This window comes from Henckelia pumila, chromosome 4 (assembly GCF_033568475.1).
Source record: "Henckelia pumila isolate YLH828 chromosome 4, ASM3356847v2, whole genome shotgun sequence".
NCBI classification, from domain to species: domain Eukaryota; kingdom Viridiplantae; phylum Streptophyta; class Magnoliopsida; order Lamiales; family Gesneriaceae; genus Henckelia; species Henckelia pumila.
This window is the reverse complement of record NC_133123.1, coordinates 145125108-145149918: the sequence shown is the minus strand read 5'-3', so window position 1 is coordinate 145149918 and position 24811 is coordinate 145125108. Positions and strand designations below refer to the sequence as shown.

The window sequence follows — 24811 nt, the reverse complement described above, 5'->3', positions numbered from 1 at the left end:
ATTATCATTTAATAAGTATACGTATTATATGGACATAAATATTGGCATGTTGTAAAAAATATTTAATGAAATAAATAAAAAATCATGTTATGAAATTTTATGAATAAAGTACACGAATATTTACAAGATTTTTTTATTGGGTGTATTTATGGAAAAGAATTGATTAGAATGCTAAAGGATATTATGGTCATATTATGAATTTAAAAATTGGGTTGGAGTGTGATTAACAAAATTTGAAGTGTAAATAACACTCTCCTAAAAAAATTATCATTCATTATCACTTTTAAAAAATATAGTTTTAATAAAATAATTTTGAAACAAGTCAAATTTTATATCCACAATAAAAATTTGGAAATATACAATCCATAATAAAAATGTTGGAAATACATATATAACAACCTCCTTAAATTAGAAAAGCCCCAAACCAGAAATATCACCAAATTGCAAAATCAATTAATATAATATCTCATGCAATATATTGACATTAGAATAGATTCACAAATTTTGAAAATTATTTTTTTTCATGAAAATAATTAATGTGGATAAAAACATAACATATGCTAGAACTTTTCAGATTTAGTTTTTTTTTTAAAAAGAAACTCAATTAACCAAAATAAATTAGTTCAATAAATAAATAAAATGACTTGAAGTTAATTAGTCATAAAACAAACCATTGACTCATATTGTATAGACTACCATTTCAATTCATTGGGTTTAACATTTATTTTTTTTGAATTGATGACTTTAGGGTTTAGGTTGAGTCAATATACTTTGATAGATCTTTGATCTTTAATCGATTTTTTAAGGATATTGAATTTTAGATGATACAAGATACCTCAATATTCTTCAAGAAATTGTACAAATTTCTCCAAAATTCATTCAACCAAAAAAAAATTAAATAAATATTCTTCAAGAATATTACTAAACCTTGGATATTAGATTAATATTTTTCATGAATATCAACAAATTTTTGATATTTTGATCGATATTTCTTTTTAAATATTGATACACTTTGATATTAGATCTATATTTTCGAGAATATTTATAAATTTTAGATATCATATCAGATCTCAATCATGAATGTTTTCAGATTCATGAATCTCTTTAAATTTTCAATATAAAAGCATATTGAGTTACTTTATAGCCACCAACCTCGTGATATCACCGTTTTATTGTATCAAACGCCTCGTCATCTTATTATCCCCAATCAAACTACACCAACAAAAAATTAACAATTTAACCCGACATCTTTTAAAAACTCAGGTCGTATCCGATATCCGATATCCAATACCTAGAAAAAAAAAATGAAAAGAAAAGAAAAAGAAACGCTCACCCCTAATTATCCCCGGAAAAAAATGCACAACCTGTTGGTCATGCAAGGGCCGCCCCAAAATCAGTTATTATATCCTATTTCGGATTTGGATTAAATAATATAAACAATTAAATTAAAACAATTAAAAGAAGGCCAACCGTTGCCACAAACATTCGTCTCATCCCCAAACGAACAATGCTACTTTTCTTCTCACCGTGTCAACCTCTGTTACCTACAATTACCTTCACTCCCCGGTGGGTTCCCTCGGCACTCACTCCTCAACGCCTTTCCACTATGGAGACGGCGGCTTCTAGTAAACTGGACGCTTTCACTCAGTACTCTGGCTATCTCTTTAAGATGACCGCATCCGAAGCCGAATCATTGACTGAATACAACATTTCCAAAATCAGAGGTATATATCTGAAGAAGCCTTTTATTCTTTTGAGACGACTCTTCCAAATAACCACCACCCTGGGCAAGTGGTTCGCTCTACGGTACTACGACACCCTTACAGAGCGTGCGGATTTGACGTTTGAGGTAAGAATCTTAAGCACAAATAGTTTTAGAATTTGAACGTTTTTTACGTGTGCTCCCGAGTTACAAGGTTTTCAATCTGATTGAATTGGTCAAACGAATGTAGCCTCAAGGAATTGGGATTGACCCAAATATGGTGTTCATGACCAATGAAAGACTGTCCAATGAAAGGTTCATTGGTGAGGTTACAGCTAAATCCTCCAAGGTTTACAAGTGTTAAAATACATACAGACTAAACACAAAGCAGGCATTAATGGCTAAAATCAACCAACAACTTGAAGGAGGAGGAAAATCTTTCGGTGCATATTGTTCAAATTTCAAAACTTGATAGTTACAAGTACAACTGATCAGAAACAAACTAAGAATCACTTCTAACTGCTACAAACTAAGTGACCTCCTTCTAGAACGTCTTTCAACTTCTCGAGCTTCTAGGTCTAACAATCTCCAACATCTAACATCCCCCTCAAGCTTGCAGTATATGAAGCATGCTAAGCTTGGGAAGAAGAATGTTGTGTCAGTTTGAACCAAGTCCTTCGGTGAATAAGTCAGCAGGTTGAATGTGTCGAGATGTGAGCAGGAGCAATGATCTTGTGTTGAATATTTTCTTGTACAAATTGACTATCGATTTTGATATGTTTAGTCCGTTCGTTGAACATAGGATTTGCAGCAATATGAATAGCCGTCTGGTTGTTGCAACACAGCATTGTGGGTTTGTCAAAACACAAGCCCATGTCAAAGAGTAAACCACGAAACAAATCACTTTAGAAGTAGCTGATGCCATAGATATTCGGCCTCAGCCAAAGAATGAGATACCGTGTTCTGTTTCTTGGTTTCCCAAGAAATAGAAGAGGTGTCAACTAGTAGTAAATATCCTGTTACTGATTTACGGCTCATTGGACAAGAAGCCCAATCCGAATCACAGTATGTCGTAAGTTGAAGACCATTTTGAGCTGAAAGAAAGATACCCAAGCCTAGAGAAGTCTTAAGATACTCAAGAATCCTCAAGACAGCTAACATATGAGAAGATTTGGGTGAATGCATAAACCGGCTGACATTTTGGACAACAAAACAGATGTCCGGGCATGTAGTGATGAGGTAAATAAGACAACCCATAAGTCGTCGTTAGCTCGATGGATCACAGAGAGGCTGACCAGAATGTGATTGCAACTCCGATGGAGCTATAGGTTTGTCAAACTCAGTATCAGTTAAGCATAGATGTTGTTCCATTGGACTTTGGAGTATGAAATGGTTTACAACCAGGCTTGCTTGCATCAGATAATAATTCGAGAACATACTTACGTTGGTCTAAGCAGATGCTATGCTTTGATCAGGCCAGTTCAATGCCCGGAAAATATTTCAGTGGGCCAAGATCTTTGATGTTCAGGTGAACATGAAGTTGAGTCTTTAAGTGCTCGATAGAAGCATGATCATTACTTGTAAACAACATCATCCTCATCTGCGACAACTTTCACACCCACACAACATGCCCAAATTCTCAAGATGCTCGAAACCACATTCCCTTCACAGAGTTCTCCAGCAGCCCATCTTGCAGGTACCTTTCAAAGTTCTTTTTTTCTGTATTTGAGCATGATGAATGTATCTTGGACAGTGGTGCCAATGCCCACATTACAGGTGTTTCTACTTGTTTGCAAGATGCAAAACCATGCAATTCTCCCACTGGATCAGTAAGCCTACCTAATGGTAATTCCACTCGCATTACTTCTACTGGTTCCGTTCCGTTTTCTTCCTTCCAACCCTTGAAGAATACCGTATGCAATCAAGTGCGGAAAAATTCTTCAGATACCATGTTAAGAATGCATACAGACTAAACACAAAGCAGCCATTAATGGCTAAAATCTACGAACAACTTGAAGGATGAAAATCTTTCTGTGTATATTATCAAAACTAAAGAATGTGTATATTTGTACAAGTATTTATATCAGTGATAGCAAAAGCAAACCTGGTCAGAAGAAACATTGCAGCACACAGAACTTCAAAATTTACAACCCGAGACTCGCATAGATGACGGGAGTTTACCTTAAATTTCCAGATGGATTTTTATGATGAGAGCTGCGTTATTTATTTAGGATTGCATACTAGTGCCATACGAGGATCAGTTTTCTTGCTGGCTTAATCACCCGCTTAGCGATTCAGCTGCAATTGGATCAACTTTCACGTACTTAACTGCTTGTATGATAACCGCTAACTACTGTTATTTGGCTATCAACATTGCTCAAACATTCATCTTGTAGCACAAATATCCCTTTTAAGCTCTGGTTCAAACATTAGTGAAGCATGATTCTGCTGGATATAAGTTGTTATAAGCTTATGTCTTGTTGATGGAATTTATATATGAGTTAATGAGCTGTCTCATTACATTTTTATTTTTGAAAACATTGAAGAATAAGATGGAAACATATATGCTATGAGGTGCAGAAATTTTTTTTATTCATTCGATAATAAACAGATGCTAGATACAAATTTAAATAGAGCAGCTCCTAGGAGTCTTATCAGTAAAGATAACATACTAAGTTACTAACTCTTATCAAATAACTATTTTAAATACAAAATAAGTTTTCCTAATTTACTAATTATCTACATAATATTTGATATTTAATCTTCAACACTCCCCCTCATGCCCAACTTGGAAATCATGTCTTCAAAGATTGGCCAGTGAAGAGCTTTGCCGAGGATGCCAGCGGATTTGCAAATGAGAGGGGATGTAGTTGAGATCAATGACTTTCTTCTCAATCTTCTCACTCATAAAGTGTCGGTCTACCTCAATGTGTTTTGTTTGATCATGGTGAACTGGATTCTTGGCAATACTCATAGCTTCCTGGTTGTCACACATCAATTTAAAGGGACGACCATCTTCAAGCTTCAATTCTATGAGTAATCTTTTTAGCCACATTCAAGGCTCTGTATTCTGCTTCTGCATTGATGTGTGCCACTACAGACTGCTTCTTACTCCTCCAAGTTACCAAGTTCCCCCACATAAATGTACAACACCTCGTTGATCGCCTACCAGTACGGGATCCAGCCCAATCAACATCACTGCATGCTTAGATGTTTCTGACAAGGGGCTTCTGAAGCACAGGTTTTTTTGGAGATACCTCAATAGTCGATATACTGCATTCATGTGGTCCTATTTCAAGCGAATTGGCTAACAACATCACAACAAACCCAATATCTAGGCGTGTGCTTGACAGATGGATTAATTTGCCAACTCATCTTTGGTATCTACCTTTGTCAACTGGTGGGCAGTCATTCTTAGCTATGAGTTTAACATTAACATCCATAGGAGTGTCAACTTGTTTGCTTCCCAACATTCCAATTTCTTTTAAGAGATCAATCATGTATTTTCTTTGAGAAATTGAAATCCCATCGGATCATCTAGCCACTTTCATTCCCATAAAATATTTGAGATGTCCAAGATCCATCACTTCAAATTCCATCGAAATCAAGGATTTTACCAGTATCATCTCCTCGTCATAATTCCTTGTCAATACAATATTTTTTTTTGATCAGAAACATAAATATTGTTATTAATAAGTTAAAAGAGTTAAATACATATGTGGACTAGAGGTCCACAGGTTCCTCTAGGAGTATAGTTTGAAGATTATGCTAATTCAAATCCAGATTCCAGCCCCTATACAAATCTGAAATCGCAAAAGTTTGGAATTCATTTAAACTATATAACCACACTGCTACTCTCAATTTGATCTTATCCCAAATCTCTTCAATCGAGTCTTCTACGTCTTCAAAAATCCTTCGATTTCTTTCCAACCATTCGTTCCAACAAACGCAATGTATTGTAATTTCCCATAGAGTTTTCCCTCTTTTGCCCAATGAACACCCCAAATCTGCTGCGTACAAATCCTTCGTGGTCTTTGGTGTCACCCAAAACAATCCCAGATCCTTTAGCGCTAACCACCATAAGGAACTCGTGAATGGACGAGGAGATTGTTTATGAAACATGGCATTGAATTGTTTGAAGAGTTTGCTGCCCTTCCTTATGAAACATGGCATTGAATTGTTTGAAGAGTTTATGAAACAAGGTTCCTATGAAACATGGCATTGAATTGTTTGAAGAGATCAGATGTGTCAGATTTTTCCTTCATTAAAAGACCCAAGCACATGCCTAGTAGTAATGATACCTTTGTGTGCCATACTTCCAGCACCAATAATCGAGGGATTTGGAATTGACTGATTGAAAAGTTTGTGCAGCATCTCAAGGTGCTCTTTGGAGAATGGTTGCTAGTCATTCGAGTTCGAGGTACCCTCCACAGTGGCTGAATTTGCACGCCTTTCCCGGGCTGGTTTCAGTTGGTGGGCTTGCCATGAATCCTCCAACAAGTATCTAGAGTTTGGTTTCTTGCATTTGACACACCAAGGTTAACCATCCCTCATATTGTTGCCGGAGACAATGGGTTGGGAATTGGGTCCAGGAGATTGGGACGAAGAGTCGGTAGCCAAGGGTGCATGAGGAAGTACCCGATGAGAAGCCAGAGCCGATCCTTCTACCACTGAAGCATTAGATGGCGAGCCAAGCATCAGTTTTCTTCTGCTCTCTTCATGGCGTACTTCCACAAACGTTGCCCGCAAACTGGGCATGGGCTTTGTTGCGAGAATTCTACCACGAACATCGTCCGGTTGTGGCTTGAGGCCAATAAGAATTTACAACACTCGCTTCTTTTCCACAATGGCCCTGTACATTTTTTCAACATCTGGACATTTCCACTCGAGCACTTCGGGCAGATCCAATTGTTGCCAGGATTGGGTGAGTGTAGAGAAGTGCTGTGTGAGCGGTGCATCCCCTTGTTTTAAGTCATGAAGGGTGCTTTCTATCTCAAATAACTCAGCAGTGTTTTCCTTGTAGGAGTAGGTGTGGCCACCTCGCAGATATCCTTTGCCGTGGGATAAAGGAGAAAATTTTCTCCAATGTTGGGTGTCATGGAGTTATAAGCCAGGACATCAACATGCTGTTTTCGGCCTTCCAAGTTTTGAATCCGGCATCTTCCTTTGCATCCTTTGATGGGCAGTGACTTGCACCAGATAATATATCGTCCTTGCCCTTACCGCATATAAACATCATCATAGATTGTGACCATTGGAGATAATTCTTCCCATTCAATTTATGATTGGTAATTGGAATGGCAGTATTATCGGAGATCTCTGTGTGTGTTTTGGATGGGAGGAGGAATCGTCGGATGTGGATGCCATTCGGTCGTACTTTGTTATGGACTTTGAACGGCTCTGATACCATGAAGAATAAGAAGGAAATGTAAATTCTATGTGGTGCTGAAAGTTTCTTATACATTCAATAATAAACAGGTGCTAGATACAGATTTAAATAGAGCAACCTAGGAGTCTTATCAGTAAAGATAACATACTAACAACTTATTTGATATTTAATCTCTTATTTTTAAAATTTTCATACCGCAAAATCACACTTTACTGTTAGGAATTCACTGAGTACAGTTCTGAGTTATATCTTTGTAGGTCAGGGCAGCGGAATTGAGGAAGATACTGGTACAACTTGGCCCGGTAAATCTTGTTCCATATCTATCAGAATTATAGTTAATTTGAAATCTCTTTCCTTTTATTTCCACTCTTGCCATCAGCATCATTTTTATTGTGTGTGTTAGTTATGAAACAGCTCGAGTTACATTCATTCTCATGAATTAGTTTCAAATATTACTTTTAATTTGCACGTTTTAAATCTTCTTAACTTCATTTAGGCAACAAAAAGTAAGATTCTGGGATACATTTCGTTCGCAATGGATAAACAGGCATTTAGTGTGCATCTACGCACAAAAGAACATTCTAAAGGTTATTTAGGGGGTTTGTTGACTTCTTTCTTTAACTTTTTCTCTCATTACTTGCGATCCTTATTTAGGATGATTGAATTTTCACACGTGGACAAATTTGGCCAAGGAAGGCATTTGATTTTCTTGGACATCGGTCCTGGATTTGAGTCATATTGAGTACATAGGTGAATAAAAGTTTATAAAAAATTTTAGTAAGCGTATGAACTTATCTTGTAAAATATGCAAATAGATGTTTAGGCGTTGATCTATTAAAATATATATATGCTAAATGTTTTCGCTTCTTGTCTGCATATAGAATATCTTGGGTAATGTTTAATGAGACTTGTGATGTTTGTGCAAGTGTTTATCTTATAAAGAAGGTAGATGTGCATAGAAAAATCAATGGATTCTCTTTAATGAGTCGGTCTATGGTAAACATCTCGTATTAGCCAATGTTAAATGCCATTGAGATGTTTATTTACTACAATTTTGTATACTTATGGAAAGCGAGTTTCTCATATTGTGCTCTAGAAAGGTGTATTTCTCTTGATGAAGATGGAGAAAAGAAATATTTTAAGTATGGTCTCCATTTTGTAGAAAGTAAACTTGTCAAAAAATTGTATTTATTTCTACTGCGGACATAGAGAAAAATTGTGTGCAATCTTAATTGTAGAGTTCTTTTAACGTGTATGAAACCAATTTATGGTGAGGATCACGATTATTCCAAACACATATTTTGTGCAAAATTAGACAATGTTCTTGCTGAGCACCGGTTGAGGAAATGTTGGCACATGGTGGTCACCTTTCTGCAAGCACATTATGTTCATGCGTAAGGACCTAGAATCCTTCCAAGCAAATGGTGATGTTTAAAATTTCAAGCACTATCTTAGAAAGATAGATGTAGGCTATTAATAGGAAACTACTACAAATTGATGTTTTTGTAAGTGAGGAAGAGAACTCTTTATTGTATTTGTCTCACTTTCTTGTTCATAATAATGTCAAGTCTTTAAAAGACAAAAAATGAAACTAAAATGAAAAGTATTACAGTCCCACATATATTTGGGTTTAGCTCAATCAATCCCCAAATTAACTGAGTTATTATGGAAATGAAATTTCCTTAACTTATAAATAGTCCCACTTAAGTAGGTGCAAAAATATATGTCATGACTGACATGCTCACTTGAACCTCAAAACATTGCCTTAACCTGTTGCATACTCGCCAAAAGAAATACAAATGGTTCCTTACGTTTTTCTTTTGTAAAATGCTTGTCTATTTGTGTGTTTTGTTCTGTCTTATAAGACTAGATTATGAACACTCCAGATGGATGATTTGTTACCACGATATAGCTTTATTGGTTCTAAATAAATTGGTTTTCCAACTAATCTTTGATATCTTCTATTGTCAACTGGAGTGTCTTCTTTTACTTCCTTAAGCTTGACATTCGTATCAATTGGGTTGTTAGAAGATCTACATCCGCTAATTGCGATTGCTTTAAGAGATGTAGGATTTACTTGCATTGTGAGACAACAATCCATGTCTTTGATCTAGCTGCATCCATTCCCAAGAAGTATCTTACTTACCCCAAATCAAGGATTTCAAATTTTGTTGCCATTTCTTGTTTTAATATGTTCATTTCTTCTATGTTATCTCCAGCCAGAACGATGTCATCCACATTGACAATCAACATATATATGCTATTCTTTCCCAAGATGTGGCAACTGCATCAGTCCAAAATCGTTTAGCAACATGCATTTGAAATAACAAAGCTCTTGTAGTTTCAAGAAGATTTCTATTTTTTTTTTATCTCCGCAACCCTATTTTGAGATGGTGTTTCTACACAAGAGGTTTGATGAAGATGTTGAGTCATGTAAGTTCGAAAAGATTCTGATAAATATTCCTTAGCATTATCACTTCGCAATGTTTGTGTAGGATCATTAAATTGAGTTTTAATCTCAGCAAAAAGGCAGAGAAATGAGAGAATAATTCAGAACGAATTTTCATCAAATATAACCATGTCACACGAGAATAATTATCAACAAAAGTAACAAAATATTTGAATCCAGTTTACATAGCAGGACAAGGTCCCCAAACATCTGAGTGAACTAATTCAAAGGGAGCACTGGCTCGTTTATTGACTCTTGGACTTGAGCTAAGACGATGGTTTTTAGCGAACTGACAAGACTCACAATCTAATGAGGATATGCTATGAAATTGTGGAAAAAGTTGCTTCAACGTTGGTAGAGAAGGATGACCCAACTGACAATGAGCTTTGAATGGGGCTGTTATTCTATAGCATACAATGGACTTTGGTACTTCTGGATCAAGAATGTAGAGGCCTCCTAACCTATGTCCTTTACCAATAATCTTCTTCTTCGTAAGATCGTGAAATAAACAATATTTAAGGGTACGAGTGAGTTTGCTTATAGAAATTAGATTAGATTAAAAGTCAACTAGGGTAAGCATAAGACAAAATGCTAGGAAATCGAAGGAGTGGGAGTGATTGTGCCAGACCTTTAGAACATCAGAGGTTGATCCATATGCTAAAGTAACAGTAGTAGTGGAGCCATGTGACTGTAATGCAGAGAATAGTTTAGAATTCCCTATCATATGATCTGTGGCACAAGAATCAATGACCCACTTGTTGGATGACGAAAAAAGACATGCATTTGGTTTACCTGACTCAGCAATGGCAGTAATTGGTGTGGATGAAGACTTTAATGACTCTTGGTACTGAGAGAATTTGACATATTCATCAACAGAAATCATGACAAATTGATCAGAAGTGTCATTTGTAGATGCGATGTAGGTTGACTGTGTTTTCTTATTCTGCAATTTCCTGCAATCACGTTTCATATGCCCCGGCTTATGACAATAATGACAAACAATACCTCCGAATTCCCGTCCTCGAGTTTCAAGATGTTTGTCATAGTTGCTTGACCGAGATTCAGATATGTTATTTCGACTGACAAGAGCAATATTAAGTCCAACAGGTGGAGAATTCTCTGGGCGCAGTACCCTACTAAAAGTATCTTGCATAAATAAAATCTCAGAACTGGAGAGACTCTGAGATTTAGTTGTCTTGAACTCATGTGGAAGCCCAGCTAAAAAACTTATTACAGCCAGCCATCTTCTCTCGTTGAGTTTGCTGTTCTTTCACATCAGCGCTGAATGGTAATAACATGTTGAGTTCTTCATAAGTCCTTTTAAAATCCATGAAATAGGTTGTAAGAGACCTATCTTGTTTTTCTGCACGATAAAAAGCTTTGCACACCTCATAAATGCGAGAAATATATATATGCCTACTGCCAGCAAAATGAGTATAGGATGATAAAAATGCGAGGAACCAATAAAATGGTAGTAGCGCCAGAATCTAACATTCAGAATTGGAGCTATGACGATGTTAAAAAGACAAAAAAATTGATGTTCAAATGAGTGATAGTAGGCAAACTCATAAACCTACTCACTTATATATAAGATAAGATAAGACATGTGGTTACTTTTTTGTTTGAAATTTGATGTTGATCAGTGTTTGATAAAACGGAGGCTCACATTGGAATTATATTCAATATCACTAATTCTATGATACATGTCTGATTTTATTATAATTTAATTGGAAAACATTCATTATCTGTTAGATATTTTTCACCTGTATGAATGTGTGGTAAATGAATTTAAATTAAGAGTTTTGGCACTTTGGCCATTTGCTTGTGGCATTTGATTTATGGTAAATCACATAAACTTAATATTATATATGTGTTTCTTTTCCCGATCTTCCGTCTTATTTAAATTCGACCAGTATCATTGGGTTTCTTAGTGTCGGAAACTATGAAATGATGGCGGCCCTTGTTTATTTTCAATTTTCGCTAATGGTTCGCTTCCCCAACTATTACCTCATTACGCTTATGGTTGGATCATAATTGGACAGCCAGTTGTCATTTTGTGACTTTATCAGTGCATACTTTTCCCATTCATAGCAAGATGTTACATCTGAAAGCTATTATCTAATTCAAGAAACATGCTATTTTTTCCGTGTGTGCAGGCATACGTAAAAATTGCTCAGGCTGTTTCATCTCGGCCAGTAAGTGAAGCATATCTTGATTTATTGTCACTGGTTATTTTATCCAATTTAAATATTATTATTATTGTGATATTCAAATGTTGACCTGTTTTCTTTAATTTATTGAAGGGGAATTCTTTGTTTTTTTTAAAGAACAAACTAAAATGACTCGTAATGAAAATGAATTCTGTGTGTTAACTTTTAAAAAGGCTTTATGATGGGTTAATTACATATACCTCCACTGAGATTCACCATATCAAAATACATATACCTCCCCCGAGATTCACCATATCAAAATACATATACCTCCCCCGAGATTGTATCGATCTTACATTTATTCCGGCTAAGTTATAAAATTATGTGCATATCCCCCGATGTTTTAACTATTACAACTGTCCCTTTATTCAAGGGTATATGTAATTAATCCATTACAATTATTAAACATTATTCTGTTTTGCATTGTATTCCTACTTTTTGGAGTGATTCGCTTTGCAGATGCTCACCTAACATTTTGCTAATTATTTCTGTCGATGCTTATATTTTAATATGATAACATGCTAACTTTTCCTTGCTTGCGCTTCGTGAAAAGGCACTGTTCTGAAAATTGTAACTGTGTGATGACATGATGAATCAAAGATCTTTTGGCATGTATGCATGATAGAATCTGTCTAGCTTTGAAGTTGGAATGGTACATGACTAGGTTGTACTTCGGTTTGACTTGGAGTTTTGGCTTGTACAAAATGAAACCAACTGTTTGGGTCATTGTAATTTTTTTGAAACTGTACCCAAAAAACAGTAACAGTTTGGGTCATTTAATCTGCTCGAGTTGAATATAATTTTCAAAATTGATTCCAAACTTGAAGGTTATTTATTTATTTATTTTTTATATTTCGTTATATGATATTTCATTTTTGTTGGTTTCAGTATAAAAGATAAAGGAACTAACAACTTGATGTGATTTTTACCAGCAAGTTATTTATATCCTCACGTATTATCGAGATGAAAAGAATATAATAAAATTATCTGCAACTAACAAATTATTTGCACTTTATAGAGAGGATTTTTATATATGTGCGTATGTACAATTAACTCTAGAAAGTCAACTATAAGAAATTAGACAATATATATCCTTATTCTAATACAATCAGATCTAACAAATATATAGTAACATAGAATATTATGCAAGTTGTACATGCTAACTATCTTGCTCAAGTTGGCGTATAGGTATAACACATACCCACTTCGATATTATATAAATGGCCCACTATAAAGTATAAACAACTTGAGTCATCATATAAGCCACATGATCAGCACTTTCAATACCGGGAACCTTTATCTTGCCAAAATCTAGCTTGTCATTGATTAGTTCTTTTCAAACTCAAACATGATTTGTTCCATTGTGTTGTACTAGATTATTTGGAATTTCAGTAGTTTTTTTGTTTTCGTTTTCGTTTTAAATAAGAAAAGAGATCATATTATATTATATAATATATATATATAAAAGATCATGTAATAATTACATAAAACAGACAAGTTATCCGCAGACGGAGTCTTTAGAACCCACTATGTATTAACAATATATAATTCTCCAATCTCTGATTAAGTCTAGAGTCGAGAACATAGCAAAGTCTTTATGATTCCTAATCCACAGAGAAGCCCGCAACTTAATCTTTTTCCAACACATCTCCGGATTCCGCTTTATCTTCAATTCGCTAAATATATGATCTTTTTAGAGCTTGGACTAGTTTTTATGTACAAAAATGGTGTGATGAGTGAGCATATGATTGATAGCCCCTAAATATATGATCCAAGGGGTAGGTTTTCCTATCTCTAATGCGTTGATAGCATTTATAGAAAAATGCATACCTGATTTAACGAAGGCACAATTACATAGTGGTTTATATATTTATTTATAATATTTATATATTTATTTATTTTATAATATATATAATATTATATTTATTTATTTATTAATATATTTTTAATTTATAAATATATATATATATATATATAATATAAAAGCTCGAGCTCGAGTAGTAAAATATGAGCTCGAGTAGTGTGGAGTCGGCTCGGCTCGATAACATGTATTTTGGGCTTTTCAGATTTATTCTGGCCCAATTTATCTATCCCCGTATCAGTGTTACTGGCACCCTTACTTCTAGATCCGTTTGTTTGTTGTCTGCACTGATCGTTAGAGCCTTAAGTACTTACTGGAGCAGCGGATCGCATCATTTTCAGAACAACGTTGAATTTGCAAGCTTTTGGGTTTTAATTTTCATATTGAATATAAACTTGGGCAAACTAACCTTGTGGCTGATGCTTTCTCGAGCCAGAAAGCGACCAAGGGTAGCTGCCAGGCCTTGTCGATGCCTCATTGTGATTTGCTATTAAAGCTAAGTAGATGCATTCGGAGGAAGTGCAGCAGGTTATTCAGAAAATTCAGTCTGAGGTCGCTTCAATTCATTGGTCCTTGGAGGATGGGATTCTCTTGTACAAGTGTCGGCTCTTTCTTCCCATGTTGTCTTCGCTCATCTACAGAATCATTGCAACCATTTATACTTTTTGTCACAAAGGGTATCAGAAAACACTACATCGAGTTGAGAAAGACTTCTATTGGGTAGGTATTCCTTGGAATGATTTGGATTTTGTCTCTTATTGCCTTGTATGCCAGCAACATAAGATTGAGCAACTTCAACCCACCGGTTTGTTACAACCGTACCCATTCAACGACACATTTGTACAAATATCTTGATGGATTTTGTGGAGGCCTCCCTTCCTCCCATGGAAAGAATTTGATTTTTGTGATTGACCCTTTTTCTAAGTATGCTCGTTTCCTCGCATCAGCTCACCTATATACCTCGGTCTCGGTCGCAAAGCTCTTTTTTGATAATATTTTCAAGCTGCTCGGGCTTCCGGAGTCAATTGTCAGCGACCGTGATGTCACTTTTATCTATTTCCTTTGGTAGGAACTATTCCATGTACAAGGTACCAAACTCTGCGTTAGTTATTCTTATCATCCGCAAAGGCTGTCGATCATGCCCTGCAATGCCGCGATACCATGCTCAAGGATGTTATGCACAGACTTCTTCATGCGCAGAATCTGATGAAGCGGTGATATGATTCGCGACATATGGCCTTGGAGTTTGATGTTGGTAGTTTGGTGTTGTTGAAGCTCCAGCCCTATCCCCATGTCAGTTTGGCCACTCGTGCTAATAAGAAACCTGTTGCTCGTTTCTTTGGTCCATTTCATATCTGAGTGTGGGCAAGGTGGCGTAAAAGCTGTCATTGCCGGACTCGGCCAAAATGCATCATGTTTCCCATGTTTATAATCTTGAACCATTCCATGATACTCCAAGCGGGAGCGCGACTCTTCCTCCCTTGTAGTCAGGTGATTTGCTTCTGTTTCCTCTGGCCATTCTTAACACTAGAACCTCCAAGGGTTGCAACGAGAACTGTTAGTGCATTGGCATGGGTTATCTCCAACAAAAGCTTCGTGGGAGGATGCCTTTTCTTTTGCAGGCCACCATCTTTATTTTGTGTTTGAGGACAAACATGATTCCCAAGGGGTGGTGGTAAAGCCCATACGCAAGGCCCAGAAGATCGAGTTTACCAACGTTACACACATGGGCGATTCAAGCAGAAGGATTAGCATCAGACTTGGCACTTTTTTTCGCCTTATCTTCTTTCAGTATTTTGTTTAAAAATAAAGCATGGATTTACGCATGATAGGATGGCTGATTTTGTTTTGATAAGATTGGTGGTTTTGTTTTGAATTCTTTATTTTTGAGAAGTTTAGGATGCAAGGACTCCTTGTATATTTATTTGAGTTTTTATGAATAAAGAACATCTTAATATTTTTCCAAAAACAAAGTTACGAGGTCACGAGGTTCTCTCTAATGAGCCTCACCTACAAACAATCACTACAGGCTGAAGCGGCAGAAAGTCGAATAAGAAGAAGCAAACACTGGATTGTGTTCAATAGACCCATTACACGATCTTATTCTAAAGCACGTAGCATAATCCTATTTGTATTTACAAATTGATAATAATTCCAAATACTTAACATATATACTTAACCATGGGTATTTGCCAAACCTCTACTACCCATCTTATTTTTTAGCATTGCAAAAAGAAAATTCTAGAAATTTGCTACTGTAAGTTTTTTAATTGTTAAATGGAACTCTCTGGAATGCTGGACTTGCTTGAGTGATTAAGAGTTCTTTAGATTGAATTGAATTAGATTTCGTCGGTTCATAATTTACCTATCTTTTTTTTTGCTTCGTTTGGAAGTCATTCATCTTCACTTTCATGGGATTTGCATCTTAGAAGGGTTCTGAGGGATGATGAATTAGGTGAGTTAAATGCTTTGATATGTGTTTTAGATAGGGTGAGATTGGTTGAAGGGGTGGACGACATAAAAGTGTGGGATGGGGATTCTTCAGGTGTCTTAGCAGTCAAGTCTTTCTTCGAGTCATTTTTTCCGAGTAGTGTCTTCCCAGTTTTTCCATTATTCAACGCCATTTGGAAGGCTCCGGTTCCAACAAAGGTTCAAGTTTTCTCGTGGACCGCAGTGTTGGGCAAGGTGCCGACCTCGGATATGATGCAAAAAAGATGGCCTACTTGTGCTCTTTGCCTCAATTGGTGTTTGCTGTGTCGGAAAGAGAAGGAAACGCAAGATCATATGTTCATTCATTGTACTTTCACGAGTGGGCTTTGGGCTAGGGCCTTGACAGATATGAGGCTGGTTTGGGCGGCTCCAAGATCAATGCAAGACTTATTTGCTATAGATCTTGGACATCTTTTGGGTGAGAAAGGGATAATCTTTTGGAGGGTGGTCGTTCACAGCGTCTGTTGGTCCGTGTCGTTGGAGAGAAATAGAAGAATTTTTTATGATCTTGAAAAGTCGATCGACGAATGCTGGGAAAGGATCAAAATCAAAGTTTCTACGTGGATAGGATCTCATGTACATTTTTGAGAATGTTTTGATCTCGGATTTATTACGAGATTGGGCGTTTGCACTTTGTTGATAGAGATAGGATCATGATAGCCTCCTCGGCAATGGCGAATCACTTGTCCGCATATTGTGCATCTTCATTTTATAGTAATTAATATAATGTGTTTCTTATATAAAAAAAAAAGATTGAATTGAAGAACTGAATTGGGAATTTTCTCGCGTCATGACTCGAAGTTATTTGTTAAATATATGCTTCTTGAATTATTGTAGGATTTGATAGCACCCTCGTATTTGAATGAGCTTTCACTCTTGCAAGATCAAATTGCTCCATTTTCTACAAAAATTGCATTTGATACCATAGAGCAAGAATTAGGGCTGCCAATAGATATGCTTTTCTCGGAAATCTCTCCCGAGCCTGTGGCAGCGGCATCACTTGGACAGGTTAGTTGTTCATTTCTACGTCATTTAATTGGGAGTAGGTTTTACGTGACATTATCTTGATACATGTCACAATTGCAAAGATCAACTTAGTTTTTGTGGACTATTATTTCAATTTGTTTTTCTTCATCTATTGGAAAGGTATACCAAGCTAGGCTGCGTTCCGGCGGGGATGTTGTTGCCATAAAAGTGCAGAGGCCAGGAGTTAAAGCTGCAATATCCTTGGACATACTGATCTTGCGTTATCTCACAGGGTTGATAAGGATAGCTGGAAAATTTAACACTGACCTTCAGGTAATATCTAAATGGTATTGATCAACATTGCTAAGTTGTCAATCACAAGAGTTGAAAACACGGAAATATAATAGATCATTTTTTTTTCACAGAAGTAGTATATATAATTTGTCCTTTATTATTACTTATTAAAGCACATCAGCAATGCACGGCTATCTCATATCTTGTGCTTCCGACAATACGCCATATTTCTAGTTCTCATATTTTTTTTCCCATTTTTTACAATTTCCTAAATAAATAAATATAATGAATAAAATCCTGAGTGTCAATTTCAGGCTATCATTGACGAGTGGGCATCAAGTCTTTTCCGGGTATTTAACTCCTTCACAATCTCATTATATTATATCACACAATTTTAAAGAGGAAACTGGTATTTGCTTTCTAGGGGTGTGTGCAGGATTAAAACACTATTTATTTTATTTTCACAACTACATATGCTTGATAGAATTCCTTCCATTTAGGTAAATATGAGTTAAATTTTTCGTTCACATTAAACGAACCAGGTAAATAAAAGTTTCGACTGGACACAAACATGGAATTTTGACATAAATGACGTTTTGGTAAATTGGCTTGATTTATTGTTTGGGATTGTTTTTCTATAAATAACGGGAGACCTTGGTGGAACATGTAATGTTGTTCAAAAGATATATTTCGCATTCCAGTTGAGGATATTTGAACCGCCCTTGTAACTTTTCTTTGTAGGTTTGTAATTTTTCTTTGTAGGTGTTGCATGAGGAATATTCTTAGTGCTTCATATTGAATACAGGTAATCCAATTGAATGCAGGAGATGGATTACAAGATTGAAGCAAACAATGGAATTAAATTTAGGTAAGCAATCATTTTGCCGTTTCCTTGATCCTAATCTAAGATAACAAGAAGTTATTCTTTACTGCAACTATTGGTTCTTCATGTAGTCTGGATCCATAAACTTTTACCCTTACGGTCATGTTGATTACTGAACAATAAACATCGAAAAGAGAACATGCAGAGCAAAGAATAAGAAAGAGTATTGCTTATTATCATTTTTAGTCTTACAATGATTAGGGCATAAAACATCTAACTATATGGACTAACTTTCCTCAACTAAGGAAATTGAAAGTTCCTAGAAAAGTAAAAAGTACCAACACAAGATCTATATTTCTATGTATAATAGATATTCTTATTTTCTTATTGTTGATCTTGCCCAGTTTCATAATTAGTCCAATTAAGAAAACTAAAAACTGAAAGTAAAAATAAGAACAGAGACAATTTTTACGTGGTTTCGTCCAACCAACCTACTCCGCGGGACGACCAGATATCAAGTAAATTCACTAAACTTCTTCAAACGTTGGAATCATATAAGGACTTAAACAATATGTAATACTCTCTTTTCTCATGAAGTCTTTATGATGAATACGTACAGTAGATCTCGCTCGCCGAGCCGCCTTCTTGTACTCCTTTCGATGTGGATCCGTTATCTCTTGAGAACGTTTTTTTTATAAGAAACGAGATCATATTATATATATATATATATAAATAAGTGGGTGTGACAGAACCTTGTCGTAGTAGTTGTCGCGACACATAATGGGCAGTCACACTTTAATTTCGCACACAACCAGTCTGGACAAGTTCCCAACATAATATATGATCTATGCGAGAAATATTGTTCTCTCCCGAGAATTGACCTTCTCCCAAAAAAATGTCTAAATGAGTTTGGTGCATTAGAGCATCAAATAAACTCCTGAATAATTTTACAATGGTTGAAATCCTTGCAGATCTAAAGTGGTTGGAAGTAAATGGGTTTTTTCAGTGAAATATAGGGCTGATGGAGAAGTCGAAAGATACAAGGCTCGGTTGGTGGCACAATGCTTTACTCAGACGTATAGAATAGATTATGATGAAACATTTGCTCCAGTGGCAAAATTCAATTCAATCCGTGTGTTGTTATCTGTTGCTGCAAATTTGGATTGGGAATCGAATCAGCTTGATATTAAGAATGCATTCTTGAATGGTAACCTTGATGAGAGGTGTACATGAAGATTCCACTTGGTTTCCAGTCTGAACATGGGCAAGATAAAGTTTGCAAACTGTGGAAATCATTATATGGGTTGAAAGAAAAAATGAGGAAGGAATTTGAGGTCAAAGATTTGGGATCCTTGAAGTATTTTCTCGTTATAGAGATTGCTAGAAGTAAAGGGGGCATCTTCATTTCTCAAAGGAAATATATTCTCGATTTGCTACAAGAAACCGGAAAATTGGGCTGCAAACCGGTTGGAACCCCGTTAGTAAAAATTTAGAAGAGCAGGATTAAGGAGAATGAACCTTGTACAAACATCGGAAGATACCAACGTCTGGTTGGTTGATTAATATACTTATCTCTCATAGGTAGATTAATATGCTTATCTTTCATACGACCTAATATTGCATACGATGTTAGTGTCGTGAGTAAGTACATGCATTCTCCAACTCAGAGTCATCTAGAAGCAATGAATCATATTTTGAGATATCTCAAAGGAATTCCTGGCAGAGGACTCATGCTCTTGAAAAGTGAGAATCGGAGCATTGAAGGATTTGTTGATGCAGACTATGCTGGAAGTGATTATTGTAAATCAAATTCTGGATTTTGCTCGAAGCTATGGGGAAATTTGGTTACATGGAGAAGCAAGAAACAAATTGTGGTAGCAAGAAATAGTGCTAAGGCTGAATTTCGAGATATTTCACAAGGGATATGTGAAGTTATTTGGCTAAAAAGATTAATGTAAGACCTGAGAATTACCATCAGCACACCGATCAAGGTGTATAGTGACAATAAATCTGCCATTATGTTAGAAATGAGACTAGGACCTAACTCACCTCAAAAGCTAGCTCAAGAGATAAGGGTTGCCCTTGTCTATATTAAGACTCCCAGTAACTCTATCCTACCGATGTGGGACAATATTTCAACTAGGGATGACAATTTTCTTCGCGGGGAAAACCCGAAACGGGGACGGGTTCGGGTTCGGGTTCGGGGATTTTTTTAAAATCCCCGAAGTGGAGTGGGGCGGGTATGGGGATGCTATCCCCACCCCCGAACCCGCCCCGATATCCCCGAAAATAAATAAATAAATAATAATAATAATAATAATAATAATAATAATAATAATAATAATAATAAAAGACACACACTCATCATCATATAATAAATTTTTCTTGAATTTATTTAGAATTTTCAGCGTATATATGTTAAAGATATTTGAATCACTAAGTTGAATTATTTGATATTTGAGACTTGGAATGTCTCAAATTTTTTATATAAATCTAGAATTTATGAATATTTGTCAAAATTTTAGAGTTAGAGTTTGAGCATTTTCTAAGGCAGTACACAAAAATGTAATATTAATGATTTTTGGAATGTAAAAGATAATTGTTGAAAAATTGAATATTTTAAGTTTGATGTCTATGGGGACGGGTTTGGGGATTTCCCCACGGGTTCGGGGATCCACCCCATCACAATCTCATTTTCATATCTACAATGGGTTCGAGTTCGGGTTCGGGGATGGTGGTTTAGTCCCCACGGGTTCGGGGACGGGGATTCCCCGAATATGTAGAACCGGGGATGGGGACGGGGACGGGGACGGGGACGGGGACGGGGATGGGTTTTTAATTCGGGGACGGGGATGGAGATGGCAAACCCGTCCCCGCCCCGCCCCATTGCCATCCCTAATTTCAACACACACCTCACACGCCCAGGAATGAACATTTGGAGCGTGGAGATATTAACGGGTGGCCTAACTATAGGCAGCCCAATTATGGGCGGTCCAACACACACGGAGGGCCTGGGCTCTGATACCATGTTTGAAATTGACTTGGACCTAACTCACCTCAAAAGCTAGCTCAAGAGGTGAGGGTTGCCCTTGTCTATATAAAGGGCTCCCAGGTTATTTAGTCAACTGATGTGGGACACAAATAAGATACCAACATACCCCTCTCACGCACATGAATGAAACGACTGGAGCGTGGAGATATTAACGGGTGACCAACTATGGGACGGGCGAGGCCAACTATGCGCCGTCCAACACATAACGGTGGAACCCGGGCTCTGATACCATGTTAGAAATGAGACTAGGACCTAACTCACCTCAAAAGCTAGCTTAAGAGGTGAGGGAAGCGTGGAGATATTAACGGGTGGCCTAACTATAGGCAGCCCAATTATGGGCGGTCCAACACACACGGAGGGTCTGGGCTTTGATACCATGTTAGAAATGAGACTAGGACCTAACTCACCTCAAAAGCTAGCTCAAGAGGTGAGGGTTGCCTTTGTCTATATTAAGGGCTCCCAGGAACTCTATACTACCGATGTTGGACAATATTTCAACACCATTAGCACTGTGAACAATCCAGTCCAACAAAACTTTATCAAGAATGAAATGGAAGAGGGAGGCATCACGCTATTATATCTCCTCCCATGATCAAGAAGCTGATATCCTTACCAAGAATCTCACAAGGCCAAGTCATGAAAATCTTCTGAGCAAGCTTGGAATGAAAGATATCTATTCCTAAGCTTGAGGGGGAATGTTAAAGATTTCCGAAATTATTTAGGAGATATTAAATTGTATATTCTTTCCCTTTTGTGTTATCTAGTAGTTATCTTTTATTCTAGGTATGTAACTTGTATAAAGGATGTACATTATCAGTAGAAATGTAAGCAAGATTTTACAGAATAATTATTCTTCTTTTAGGAAATATCAAAATTACCAGCTGGAAAACAACCAGTGGGTTGCAAGTGGATTTTTACAGTTAAGCAGAATTTTGATGGCAACATTAACAGGTTCAAAGAACGACTTGTTGCAAAAGGATTCACTCAATCATATGGCAAAAGGGTTCACTCAATCATATGGCATTGACTACCAGGAAACATTCGCTCTAGTTGCAAAACTTAACAGTGTCAGAGTGTTGTTATCTCTTGCCTCGAATCTTAACTGGCCATTGCACCTACTAGATATAAAGAATGCTTTTTTTATACGGTGATCTTGAGGAGGAAGTATTGGTTAAAACGATTGCTGAATGAGTTGAACATACACATGTCAGGGTCTGATTCTGCGATAACCAGTCTACCATCACCATAGCAAAAAATCCAGTGTGTCGTGATTGAACTAAACATGTGGAGATTGATAGACACTTCGTAAAAGAAAATTTGAAGCATGAATCATCTCTCTTCGTTACATCCCAACAAGTCATCAAACTGCAGATATCTTGACAAAAGCATTATCTAAAAAACAACTCGAGGAGCTAAAATCCAAGCTAGGATTACTCAACATTTACAACCTAGCTTGAGGGAGAGTGTTGAAATCCTTGCAGATCTACGATATTTACACCCTGATATTTAGGGATTGGGAGAGTGTTGAAATCCTTGCAGATCTACGATATTTACACCCTGATATTTAGGGATTGATTTGATCTACTTACCAAATTAAACTTGCTGAATATTATCTTTGATTTGAAGCTATCTTTTCCTTTTATAGTTGTTGGTATTCTACCTGTATAATATTGTACAATTTTCTTTTCACATAAGAAATAAAATTTCATCTTCAAAATTTCTTCAACAATAAATGCTCATTGGCCTCCCTTGACACCCGTGGTCGCTCTCGGTTATCTTCAAAATGAATTTGAACACCAATATATGGCGTTGTATGAATATGGATTCTATCTTAATCAGAATCCGAACAAATCCGGAAGTTGTCTCAAAAGATATTGTCTATCAAACTTTCCAAAATCTTGTTCATATGTTTCTCTATCTTCAATAAATCACCACAAATATTCAAACAAATATCTTTTTCAATTATCTCCATATCTTCAAAATCACAAATTAATATTTTTTTCCTTGACAAAATAACCACAAAAATTATGTCAACCAAAATATCATCTAACAATCTCCTCATTTGGCTTATTTTTGGCAAAGTCATAAAATAGTGAAGAAAATTAATAATATCAATCCTTTTTTGACAAAAATCAACCAAAATTCAGAAAACAAACAGAGAGTTTTCAATCAATGTTCTTCCACTGATATCATGATGTTCTAACTCACATAACATCTTCAATAAAATTTAGAGGGTTTTTGGCTGAACTTATAAGCTCTTATATAAGCTATTTTGGAGCTTATATGTTCTTAAAATTTGTTTGGTAAAAAATTTTCCAAACAACTTATAAGGTGTCAAATAAGCCTTTTAAGCTGTTTTTAAAAACTAAGGGTGACCTTACTTTTTTAAAAAATATCTTATTTTAACATTCTCTCCAAATTATCGTTGAAAATTTTCAAAAATCCTCCACCCATTAAATATTAAATATTATTTTTTAAAAATTTCCAAATAAATTAAATTTTTCTAAATTAATTAAATTAAAACATTAAAATTGTGATATATTTTAATATAGATTTATTCTAAAATTATTTTTGTATATGTATAACTCGTTACATATCTTCATAGCATTATATCCTTTTTGGTAATTTTGACAATAAAAAGATCTTATAATACCAAACATATGAACATCTTTAAATTGTTTAAAATAAGTTTACCCAAACACTTTAACAACTTAATTTTAAAATAAGTTCTAACTTATAAGCTCATAAAACAACTTTTAAGCTCTAGGAGCTTTTTTTAATAAGTTTAGTCAAACACCCTCTTAACTGCATGACATCAAAAAATTTTGTCGCTGATTCTGATGCAACAAACGGAAAAGACATAAATTGTTCATAAAGAAATTTGACTATAATCCAATGTGTTGAATTTACAGAACACGATAGAACATGATAGATTGGAGAGGAAAAAATATATTATTTCTTATTTTCAGTACATCCTAACTTAACAATAGATATAGATACACTTTAAATAGACAAGAAAACAATTCAGAATAATATACCACCAAATCTGTAAGATATTTTATTCCTATCAAATAAAATCAAATCATATATTTCTTAAATAAACTTCTCAACACTCCCCCTCAAGTTGATGCGAAGATATCTATCATACCCAACTTGCTGACTTGTTCTTCAAAGACTTGTCTTGACAGCCCCTTGGTTAGGACATCAGCTAACTGCAAGATACTGGGAACAAAAGGAGTACAAATTATGCCTTCTTCAATCTTCTCCTTTATGAAGTGCTTGTCAACCTCAACATGTTTGGTGCTTTCATGTAACACAGGATTATGGACAATACTAATAGCTGCTTTGTTATCACAATATAACTTTATGGGAAAGTTTATAGTCATGTTTAGTTCCTCCATGACCCTTTTTAACCATAACACCTCATATACTCCTTGAGCTATGGACCGAAACTCGGCCTCTGCACTGCTTCTAGCAACTACATTCTGTTTTTTACTTCTCCAAGTTACCAAATTACCCCATACAAATGTGCAGTACCCTGTGGTCGATCTTCGATCAGTAATCGATCCTGCCCA

General features: G+C 35.9%; 1 protein-coding gene across 4 annotated transcripts in view; it reads left to right on the top strand.

Annotated features, from left to right (window-relative positions):
- Positions 1 to 1482: 1482 nt before the first annotated feature.
- The window catches only part of LOC140860323 (uncharacterized aarF domain-containing protein kinase At1g71810, chloroplastic), a 74016-nt gene continuing 50687 nt past the window's right edge, over positions 1483 to 24811 (top strand). For 2 of the 4 annotated variants that reach the window (XM_073263282.1, XM_073263281.1), the window contains exons 1-7: positions 1483 to 1849; positions 7349 to 7393; positions 11697 to 11735; positions 16939 to 17109; positions 17248 to 17400; positions 17676 to 17711; positions 18186 to 18229. In XM_073263282.1, the coding sequence (XP_073119383.1) occupies positions 1508 to 1849; positions 7349 to 7393; positions 11697 to 11735; positions 16939 to 17109; positions 17248 to 17400; positions 17676 to 17711; positions 18186 to 18229 (830 nt within the window). In that variant the 5' untranslated portion in view covers positions 1483 to 1507. The remainder of the gene's footprint in view (positions 1850 to 7348; positions 7394 to 11696; positions 11736 to 16938; positions 17110 to 17247; positions 17401 to 17675; positions 17712 to 18185; positions 18230 to 24811) is intronic. The other 2 variants (XM_073263284.1, XM_073263283.1) reach the window with 2 other exon arrangements.